This window comes from Poromitra crassiceps, assembly GCF_964638095.1.
Source record: "Poromitra crassiceps genome assembly, chromosome: 1".
NCBI lineage: Eukaryota > Metazoa > Chordata > Actinopteri > Beryciformes > Melamphaidae > Poromitra > Poromitra crassiceps.
In genome coordinates this window covers 29,119,788-29,131,366 of record NC_139623.1, presented here as the reverse complement: position 1 = coordinate 29,131,366, position 11,579 = coordinate 29,119,788, and the positions used below count along the sequence as shown (strand labels likewise).

Genomic DNA, 11,579 nt, shown 5'->3' with positions numbered 1-11,579 from the left:
GACATGAGAAACTGTATTATTAGAGATGACCAGAGATGAGGATGAACATATAAACAGTCCGTTACGAATACAGTCTGATGCAAAGCCTTGGAAAGATGCTGGCCACTAGGCACATGCTAACTTCAAGTGTCATTTAACTATTATTATGGCCCAACATTTTCACTTTTTATGGTTACCTGGTGTGACCTAATTAGGGCCTGACTTCTGACATGATTTGCTCCGTCAGGTGTTATACATTACATCATATATATACATTATATATATATATATATATATATATATATATATATATATATATATATATATATAATATACATTATATTCATATAGTGTATATCAACTACAAGTATTAAGCTGTTTTTCAAACTCGGATGTTTTGTCCTCTTTATTCAATACACCAATTTTACAATTGTATTTATTGTCCTGTTCGAATGTCTCATTTGTGTTTTTGTTGTCGTTGTGTTTTTACAGGGCCTGCGCCATATAAGGAACGAATGAAAGCAATGTCTGCTCATGCTGTACCACTGCAGTGCTCTTAATTAAAGTTGGAGCCAAATAGGAGAAATTGAAATCTGAGCTCCTCTGTGAATCATCCGAGCTCCTCTGTGAATCAGCTGCTTTATGGACAAACATCCAAGTTTACTCCCTTATACAGTGCCTGTTTATGGCAGGATGAGTGTCAGTAGACGATGATGATGGCCAAAAAGCAAGAAGCCCGATCGCCCATTTACAACCTTATTGTGGTGGGTTTGTCAGGAACAGAGAAGGAGAAGGGCCAATGTGGCGTTGGCAAGTCTTGCTTGTGCAATCGCTTTGTGCGGCCGAGTGCAGATGACTTCTATCTGGACCACACTTCAGTGTTGAGTACCAGTGACTTTGGGGGTCGAGTGGTTAATAATGACCACTTCCTGTTCTGGGGAGAGGTGGCACGGGTTCTGGACGAGGGACCAGAGTGTAGAATGCATGTTGTGGAGCAAACAGAATTCATTGATGACCAGACGTTTCAGCCACACCGTAGCACTGCTATGCAGCCCTACATGAAAAGGGCAGCTGGAACCAAGCTAGCTTCAGCAGAGAAGCTCATGTACTTTTGCACAGACCAATTGGGACTGGAGCAGGACTTTGAGCAGAAACAAATGCCCGAGGGCAAGCTGCAGGTCGATGGATTCATGCTTTGTGTTGACGTCAGCCGGGGCATGAACCGCAACTTTGACGACCAGCTGAAATTTGTCACCAACATATATGGTCAGCTTAGCAAGACTAAGAAGCCCATTGTGCTGGTCCTCACCAAATGTGATGAAGGAGTCGAACGTTACATCAAAGATTCACATACATTTGCCATCACTAAAAAGAGTCTGCCAGTGGTTGAAACATCTGCACGCTCAAATATCAATGTGGACCTTGCCTTCCTCACTCTGGTGCAACTTATTGATAAGAGCAGGGGCAAGCCCAAGATCATCCCTTACTTTGAAGCTCTCAAGCTCCAGAGTCAACAGATAGCTTCTGCCAAGGATCGCTATGAATGGCTTGTCAACCGTATAGTAAAGAATCACAATGAAACCTGGTTAAACACCAGTCGGCGCATGAACACCTCCGCAGAGTACAAAGAATATGTCTTTTTGGAGGGAACAGCCAAATGCAAAAAGCTCTTTCAGCAGCACGTCTACCGCCTGAAGCAAGAACATATTGAGAGGCGTCGGAAAATCTACTTAAGCACTCTTCCTTTAGCACTTAGTTCTTTGGTGCCTGACCTGGGTGAGATAGATCAGCTCAGCTGGTCTGGGGTACAGAAGGTTCTGGAGTCCAAGCAGCACTTTGCCCACTGGTTTGTTGTTCTGGAAGACTCACCATGGGAGGATACGTCTCACATTGACAACATGGAGGATGAGAGAATCCCATCAGACCTGCTGGAGACTGCAGCAGCAGAGGCTCTATTTGATGCCCACCTGGAACATTTGCGTAATGAGTGCAGACGGGCAGAGATGAGGCAGGAGTTCAAACACAAGTTGGCTTCCTCTCCCTTTGTCACACCTGGTAAACCCTGGGAGGAGGCCCGCAGCTTCATCATGAATGAAGAGTTCTACCAGTGGCTTGAGGAGCCAGAGTACTTGGACCTCTATAACCGCCATCAGAAGGAGATCATCCATCATGCTAAAGAAGACTTCCAGGAGCTGCTACTGGAGTACTCTGAGCTCTTTTATGAGCTTGAGGTGGATGCCAAGCCAAGCAAGGAGAAGATGGGGGCAATCCAGGAGGTTCTGGGGGAAGAACAGAGGTTCAAGGCCCTGCAAAAACTTCCAGCTGAGAGGGATGCTCTAGTATTGAAGCATATCCACTTTGTATATCACCCTACCAAGGAGACCTGCCCTAGCAGTCCTCAGTGTGGAGACTTTAAGATTGAACAGCTCTTAGCTTCACGTTTCCCCACGTGTTACCCCTTTTTTGACATGAAAGCTCACTTTGGGGACACCAAGGCCGACAGAATTAACCTTGTGATACTGGGAAAGGATGGACTGGCTAGGGAATTTGCCAATGAGATTAGGGCTCTCTGCACGAATGATGACCGGTACGTGCTTGACGGGAAGATGTATGAGCTGACACTGCGGCCCATCGAGGGCAATGTGCGTCTTCCTGTGAATTCCTTCTACACTCCCACTTTCACCCCTCACGGATGTCTGTGTCTGTATAATTCAAAGGAGTCCCTCTCCTACGTGGTAGAAAGCCTCGAGAGACTTAGGGAGTCAACACTAGGTCGAAGGGACAGCCAGCTAGCTCAGCTGCCAACATCGCTGCTTTTAGTCACAAAAAGGGGTGTGGGGTCATATGTGGACATTGGTGGAGAAACTGCCTTAAACCTAATAACGCAGGGACAGCAGATTGCCAGGAGACTGCAGTGGAGCTTCTTAGACCCAGCTTCCCCCGGTGTGGGCTATGGTCATAATGTTAACGAGACTCAAATCAACCAGGTGCTGAGGGGCCTTCTGGATATTAGGAGGAGCACGTCCTTTAGCAGCTCCCCGCCCCTCCTCCCTGAGCCTCCAGGTCTCCGAGACTCTCCTCATCAGCCTATTCCAGAGGCAGACGTCCGCATTGTCATGTGCTTAATGTGTGGAGACTCTTATGACATTGAACAGCTCATATCTCCCTTCCTAATGCCTCAGCATTGCAGGCCCATATCTAACAGTGGCACGTCTGTAATGCTAGAGCAGACAGTCGGTGGTCACAAGCTGGTTCTAGAGCTCTCTCTGCTCTCCTACCATGCCTCCTTCACTTTGCGGAAGAGCAGGTTAGTGCATGGCTACATCGCTGTGTACTCTGTCTCCCGGAAAGCCTCCCTGGAGACGCTGTGTGCGTTCCTGTGTGAGGTTCAGGACATTATCCCAGTGCAGCTGCTGGCAGTGGGAGATAGCCAGGCAGAGCTCACTGACAGCGATTATGCCCGGGAACAGCTGATTCAGGGGGAGGAGCTCGCCCATGAGATCGAGGGTCGTTTCAACAGTGTTGTGTGTGGGTCCGGAGGCGTGGTGGGTGGACTACACAGGATAGAGATGTTCCAGCCTTTCCTGATAGAGGTGATAGAGAAACGCAACATCGTGGAGGCCACTCACATGTACGACAATGTGGCTGAGGCCTGCACCAATGAGAATGTGTCCTCCCCGCGCTGTAGCTCTCCCAGCCCTGTCACCATGTTCTGTAGCTCTCCCAGCCCCGTCACCATGTTCCTGGATTCTGAGGATGATGTGGAGCCGTCTCCACCCTACTATGATGGCACGCTCACCTCTCACAGTGGGGGCTTCACCCTGCCCGACTTAGATTCCAGTGACATCTCTGTCATCTCCGATATCAGCTCCTTTGAGAACAAGCTGAACAACAAAGTACCCCCCCAAGTGAGAGTTAAGCCGACTGTCACCTTTGACTTCCGGAAGATGAGTCGTAACCCATACACCGATACAGTAGGTCATCGCCGCTCCCTGCCCTCAGCGGTTACCTGGGTTCCTGCAGGGGATGGAGGCTATGATCCCTCAGACTACGCTGAGCCCATTGACGCAGTTTCAAAACCCCGCCCTAGCAATGAAGAGATCATCTACTCAGTGCCACATGATAGCACCCAGGGCAAGATCATCACCATCCGCAACTCCAACAGAATGCACTCCAATGGCAATGGCTCAGACAGCGAAGCGGACAGCAGCTCTTTGGAGCGAAGGAGGAAGTTCTCAGCAGCAGGGGTGAAACCTCGTCTTTACCGTGACCGCTCCAAGCGCCTCGGCAAGTTCAGCAGCTTTCGCACGAGCTTCATAGGCAGTGATGATGAGATGGGAGCTCTGACAAAATCCAAGGAGGAGGACTATGGGACCCTGAAAGGAGAAAGCCTTGTTGAGGAGAGTGAGGACCCAAAAAAGAGGAACATTCTGAAGAGCCTACGGCGAACAGCCAAGGTGTGTATGCCTTACTTAAAAGCTAGTATGACTTAGATTAACAATATCACACAGAAATGATAGGTATTGCTTAATTATTTTATCGGTTTTATACAGGTGTATGATTTTTGTTCATATAAAACAGATGGGCAGTCATATCTATACAGATTGTATAGTGATATCATAGGTGATTAAAATACCATAAAGTACAGTATGACATCAACCTATAATACAGAATATTCTAGGTCGTTACCATGTAAACTGTATTGGCAGGTTTCCTGTACCTATAAACAATGGCAAGGTCCAAGGGATGTTGTAGACATTCAGCTTGTGATTCATTGTGAGAAACACCTGTTTGGACCATCTTTGATGCTGCCTGTTGTGAACGACACCAAAGCATTTTGTGAGACGCAAATGAATGTGACCCAGCATCAAACTGATGAACCCTATTTTAGACACTCATAGTTGTCTGCGATTCTTTCTTTTCTTCCCAGAAATCAAGACCAAAGCCCCGTCCAGCGATTCCCAAGCCCCTGGAGAACAACTACTTTGGGGTCCCTCTAGTGAATGTGGTATCCCCAGACAGACCTATCCCACTCTTCATTGAGAAGTGTGTCCGCTTTATTGAGACAACAGGTAACGGTGTTTTCTTTCCTGGTTTTTCTTTTGTCTGTAACCCAGGGCACATTCTCGTGACCACAGTGTGCTGTGAATGTAATACACGTTTTTCTTCAATCAATGCTGCAAAATCCTGCAGCATCTGTACTGGCATGCCGATTTCTAGTAGGGCTAATGCAGAGTTTTTCTTTGCTCCCCCCACTCTTCTCATGTCTCTCCTGCTTTCCTCTGCTTCATCTTCTCATGTCTCTCCTGCTTTCCTCTGCTTCATCTTCTCATGTCTCTCCTGCTTTCCTTTGCTTCATCTTCTCATGTCTCTCCTGCTTTCCTCTGCTTCATCTTCTCATGTCTCTCCTGCTTTCCTCTGCTTCATCTTCTCATGTCTCTCCTGCTTTCCTCTGCTTCATCTTCTCATGTCTCTCCTGCTTTCCTCTGCTTCATCTTCTCATGTCTCTCCTGCTTTCCTCTGCTTCATCTTCTCATGTCTCTCCTGCTTTCCTCTGCTTCAGGCCTGAACACAGAGGGTTTGTACCGGGTGAGCGGGAACAAGTCAGAGATGGAAAGCATGCAGAGGCAGTTTGAAATGGGTGAGTTGCTTTATCTGACCTGTTTGAGCCAACTGTTAGTCGTGTCATTATGTGGCTGCCTAATCAATAGGCATAGGAATAAAAAAAACTTCAGGTGGCATACAACGATGCATTCCGTATATTGCTCAAACTCCCCAGGTGGAATAGCGCAAGTGAAATGTTTGTGTCTAGGAATGTACCCACTTTTTATGCTGTTCTGAGAAAATTTATGTTTAAATTTATGGGCAGACTGACAGTGTCTAGCAATCAGATTATAATGGCTCTTGTTGACATAACTAAGAGTGATACGAGGTATACATCATGCTTATGGAAACACTGGCGCCAAAGTTTGTATATCTTTTAATTTATATTTCTTAATCCTTTTTACGGTTTTCCACAACGTTGGGGCAAGAGCGTGTGTGTTTCTAATGCACTTCGAAATGTTTCCTGTATTGTTTACTGTACTGTATGTCTCTTTATGGACCCAATTGTGTCTGAAATAAAGTTGATTGATTGATTGTATACTTGGACAGACAGTAGCCAAAGGAAGTTGTGACATGCAGCAGATGATATTTAGCTCAGTCATAATGACAGCTGCTGCTGATGCCCCCTTTTCTCTGACCCCTTCATTGTCCCCGTGCAGACCATGGCTTAGACCTGGTGGAGAAAGACTTCTCCATCAACACTGTAGCTGGAGGCCTGAAGAGCTTCTTCTCAGAGCTGCCCGAGCCGCTGGTGCCTTGTGCCCTGCAGGTGGACCTACTGGATGCTTTCAGTAAGAAAACACTGCTGGGCTGGGAGGGTCTCTACTGGAACACCAACAGATTGTTGTTTCTTTAGGAGGAAAGAGGGTAGGGAAGGTTTTGGCAGATGTGCGTCATTCTTTTTGTAGGTGTTTACGCCTCTGTGAAAATAATGGATACGAGTCATTTTCAGAGAGACAAGTTGGTTCCACTCACCGCAATTGATGATGAGGTCTGAGATTTATTGGCAACTTCTTGTGTGTGTGCAGAGATCAACGACAGAGAGCAGAGGCTGTATACCATGAAGGATGTCCTGAGGAGGTTCCCCAGGGAGAATTATGATGTCTTCAAATATGTCACGAGCCACTTACACAAGTGAGTTCCCTCTAGTCTACTATTCGATTCACTTCCCTGGCTTTGTTTAAAGTAGGGCTGGGAAATATATTGATATTGTGATATGAGACTCATCTAAGATTTTGGATATCTTAATATTGTGATATGACATACCGGTAAGTGTTGTCTTTTCCTAGTCTTAAAGGCTGCATTACAGTACAATTTTATGAACTTACAAGGCTCTTTTATCGGTTATATTATTTGCCAATATTGTCAATATATCCACATTACTGATGATTATTTATTAAAAATCGTATATAAATATTTTGTGAAAGCACCAATATTGTCACAATATCAATAGAAGTATTTTTTTTGTTTGAATTTTTTTTAATGAGAATGGCGAATATCTGTACATTACAGTATTATTACAAATATGGTTACAGTATTATGTCAGACACCATCTCTTTTCTATAACGAACAAAAGACAAACATCAACACCATGTGACGGATAGGGGGACAAAAAAACAACAACAACAATAACAACGACAACTGGAAAAACACACAAAAAACGTCAGCGTACGATATATGGATTGATCGATACAACAATACTAGTAATAACAGTAGTAATAACAGAGAAAATAAGAATAAAGAAAATATTGTTACATAAAGCCCCTAGCCCTCACCCCACCCACCCCAAAAAACGCGGATCCAACAATATGACAGAGAAACTTAAAAAATAAAGTAGTGTTCAACATTATTTCGTGTTTTTTTCCAGGTGCAGAATGAGAGGTTGCCAGATGGAGTTAAATATATCTAATATATCTAATCTAAAAAAAATAATCCTCCTCAATAGAAGTATTTGGTCAAAAATATTGTTATATTTAAAGGCCCAATCCGTCAATACTCACTATTACTGACGCCGGTGGCCGTTAGTGTAACTGCAGGCAGCGTGTGCACGAGCTGACGCGCGGGCACCATACTCGCACGCGCACAAGCAGTTGCCTGGCAACAGCAGAGCTGTTCGTTGCTTTGTAACGTTAACTCATAAAAGTCACTTGAAAACGGCAACCTGGACAATTTATCGGTCAGATCAGCCTTGAGATGCCCAGGAAGGATTCTGGATGAAATAGGGGACGTTATTGTGGCATGTTTGGTTGTGTTTTGGCTTGCGTTGGCTGCGGGCAAGTCGATACTCATGTTAGCGCAAGCCAGGAAATAGCCTGCTCCCCCTGTATGTACGGTACCGTGCCTGGAGTTGACCAAACTGATTGAACAATCAAACAATGTTTCATAAGCATAACAGTAACGTTAGGCATATTTACGACTGTTAAATTCATTATCCACACAAGACGGTAACGTTATTAGTGGGGCTGGTGGTAATTTCTATAAATGTAAATTAATATTAGTTAGCCGCGATTAGCATCAAGCTAACGTTACTAGTATGTGCAGTCCCACTGCAGCCAACTGCAGTCAGAGCCTGCTGGCTGCGGGAAGTGGATACTCATGTTAGCACAAGCCAGGAAATAGCCTGATCCCCCTGTATGTACAGTCAAACAATGTACCGTAAGCATAACAGACAGTAGGCTAACGTTAGGCATATTTCCGACTGTTAGATTCATTATCAACACAAGACAGTAACGTTATTAGTGGGGCTGGTGGTAATTTCTATAAATATAGCTAAATCTATTAGTTAGCCGCGTATAGCATCAAGCTAACGTTACTATGGTTCTAATAGGCAGACTCACAACCGCAGCTAGTAACTACAGTCAAACAATAATGTTCCATGACCATAAGCATAACGGTAGTAACGTTAGGGTTGCATTACTTCACACAAGACGGTAATGTTAGCAGAGTTTCTGACCAGGTGGTCAGATACTTGTACTACGGAGTGACAATAAAAATCTTGAATCTTGAAAATCCATTAGCAAGCAGCTAACGTTATCTGGTCAAAACCACATTACAGTAGCTACAAGCAGCAAGTTCCCTTCATGAACCGAAAACACAGTCCTGACTCTAGTTTCCCCCCGATGTCGGTCACATTGCTGCTGTCTGGCCAGACGGGCTTCATTAGATAAATATTTATTTATTTAGTCTGGACTTTTTCTGGAGTCTGTGTTGTTGTTTCCTTTAGCTAGCAGCTAGCGATGAACGTAACGTTAAAAGCTACTTCAGCCATTTCCTGTTAGCGTCTAGGACAAGAGACGAGCTCGTGAACGCGCGAGACGTTACATCCTCTAGCTGTGGCGGGAGATGCTATCCACTTCGAAACTGCGGTATTTCCATGTATCTTCTGAACGGCTGGTCTGAGAGAAACGCCCCTGGTCGCCATTTTTAAGTGACGTCAAGGCGCATTCACTCAGTGCCAATAATAAACACTTTGTGCACATTTATTTCTCGCCAAAACCAACGGAACGGGCCTTTAAGTTTGTCCATATCGCCCGGCCCCAGCCCTACATGTGGCTTTGATTTACAAATTAGCATTTAGCCCGCTCGTAAAAAATAGAGATATATATTGTGTATCGCCCTTCACTCTAAAAATACAGAGATATGATTTTTGGTCCATATCGCCCAGCCCTAGTTGAAACCCATCTGCTTGTGCCTTGCTGTAGTTTATGAGAATGAGTACATTTGTGTGTGTGTGCACGTGTTTTTTCCAGGGTGAGCCAGCTGAGCAGGCTAAACCTGATGACCAGTGAAAACCTGTCCATCTGTTTCTGGCCCACCCTCATGAGACCCGACTTCACCACTATGGACGCCCTGACCGCCACGCGCACCTACCAGACAATCATCGAGACCTTCATCCACCAGTGTACATTCTTCTTCTACAACCAGCCCCTCCTCGACTCGCCCACCGGGCTGGCAGGCCTGCCCGCCTCGCCCACCACCACCCTCACCGGGGGCTCCGCCTACTCCTGTTACCGGTCCTCCCCCCCCCACACCACCACCACGCACTTCAGCCCGCTGCAGCAGTCCCCGCCCACCACCCCCCAGTCCCCCCTGCAGTCCCTGCTCCCGCCCCTCCACCAGCACCCCCACTCCCACCACCACTCTCCTGCCGAACAAGAGACACTGTGAGAGACAATGAGACCACGCGTGCCCCATGATGATGCTGGACCTTATCACCAACACATAACACACAAGAAACACACAACGTGCACGCGCACACCTAACATTTTTAGTCATGGACGAACCTACGTTACGGCGAGAGAAAACCTGCCCAGCCTGTCACTTGTATCCATGCTTCAATGTATTAGGGCAGGCTACCACCATGACAGACTCTTGCATCTGCGCCCTGACAGCCTGGAATCTGACATCAGGGCAGAAGCGGAGGGCAATGGGCACTGTAACTGTCAGCCTGTCTTCTGTCCGCCTCCACTTACACTATCCTAACACTATCAAGAAATCCAAACCTCCATGTCAAGCTGGAAGACATCATTTGTGGCCACCATGTTTTTATCTGTGTATAATTATTTGACATAATGTGTGGGGTTTTGTTTCTTTTGCTCATGAAAGTACTGCCACTGGATTTATATTAGACTGTTCCTCTCTTGGTCCTTTGGGCAGCAGTTTGCCCCATATAGCAGAGGTTCCTCTCTTGTCTGCCTTTGGGGTCTCTCATTGGCTCTACTCGAGGTGTCGGCTCTACTCGAGGTGTCGGCCTCGGGATTGGGGAGGGGGGGGGTTTACATCCAGGGATGCACTTTAATGATCACTGTTTGTTTTGTTCTCCCTCATGAGGGGATTTTTGGGACAGACTGTTTCTTGTGTGTTTTGACGTTCACAGCTCAAACAGCCATACCCATCGCCTCTACAGAGCTTTGGCAGATCAAACTTTGTTTACATCAAACTTGTTTTTGTATCCACATACTTATCTGAAGCACTTTTTGATAGTGTAGTGTTCAATTCGAAGAAATGCCACATTGATCAATTTGTCCATGTTTGTTTTGTGGTTGAGTGTGGCACTAGTGCAGGCTTGTGAAACAAGATCCTTTTGTAAAAACTTGTGTTCTTTAGGTTGATCCAGAGGTCCCTTTTTAAGTTTATGGAAAATCTGAATCTACTTATATTCCTCTTTCTCCCAGCCATGTTAGAAATAGTTGACTTGGAGCTTGTCCTCTTTGTAGCTGCTGTGGCAGATCAGAGTGGTTGTATAGGGAAGTTTGGTTTGGTTAATCAGGTTCTTACAATACCTGAAAAGACTTTGTCTGCCATCAGGGAAGCTAAAATTGTGGAAGTGAAAGAGAGCGCGCTTTGACTGTATAACCTAGTCATACCATACCATGACTCTACATTGCCATCTGTTGTCTATGGAAACCACAGGCTTGAAATATGATAGGTTGCTGGATGTGTTGCTGTGGCTGTCTATCAAACCAAGCTCTTTGTACTCATCTAATATTAAGGACCTTTAACTCGGACAGTTTAGTATTCTCAAAGCACTGTCACTGCTAGTCCTGCTATTACATACAATGACCAGTAGAAATTAAATGTTTGTGGGTGGGACTTGTTCCAGAAGCACCGCCAACCATTTCATCCCATTCTCACTCTGATGGCGTAGAATACTGCCACTTTGTCATGCACCTTGTGCGTGGGATGTTAACGCGCACGGTGCCCTTCTGCGCAAGTATGAAACGCACACTGATGCACCGTTAAACAAGCACTTGCCACCTGGTTGGAGGCTGATTGTCTCCAACTGGTGTGGCGCATTAGATGAAGGGAGGGGGGTCTCACTACTGCCCCTTCCCCTAGGGGAAGACCGACGCAAAGGGGGTCCCCCCCCCCCCCCCCCCCCCCCCCCGAAGTCTTCTCCTGGAGCCCCCCACCATATCCGAACCCTAACCCCAACCAAGTGGCTACCATTGCCTAAACCAAACCCCCCTCACTTCCCTGTGCCTCACCCCAACACG

The 11,579-nt window shown here is 46.1% G+C and overlaps 1 protein-coding gene across 1 annotated transcript; it reads left to right on the top strand.

The window, feature by feature from the left end:
* Positions 1-689: 689 nt before the first annotated feature.
* arhgap35b (Rho GTPase activating protein 35b) lies at positions 690-10,329 on the top strand (the record flags this gene model as incomplete). Its single annotated transcript, XM_083645237.1, has 6 exons — positions 690-4,436; positions 4,910-5,051; positions 5,543-5,620; positions 6,243-6,374; positions 6,612-6,717; positions 9,333-10,329. 6 exons carry the CDS (start codon positions 690-692, stop codon positions 9,748-9,750), a joined length of 4,623 nt encoding a protein of 1,540 aa, XP_083501363.1. The 3' UTR covers positions 9,751-10,329.
* Positions 10,330-11,579: the final 1,250 nt, after the last annotated feature.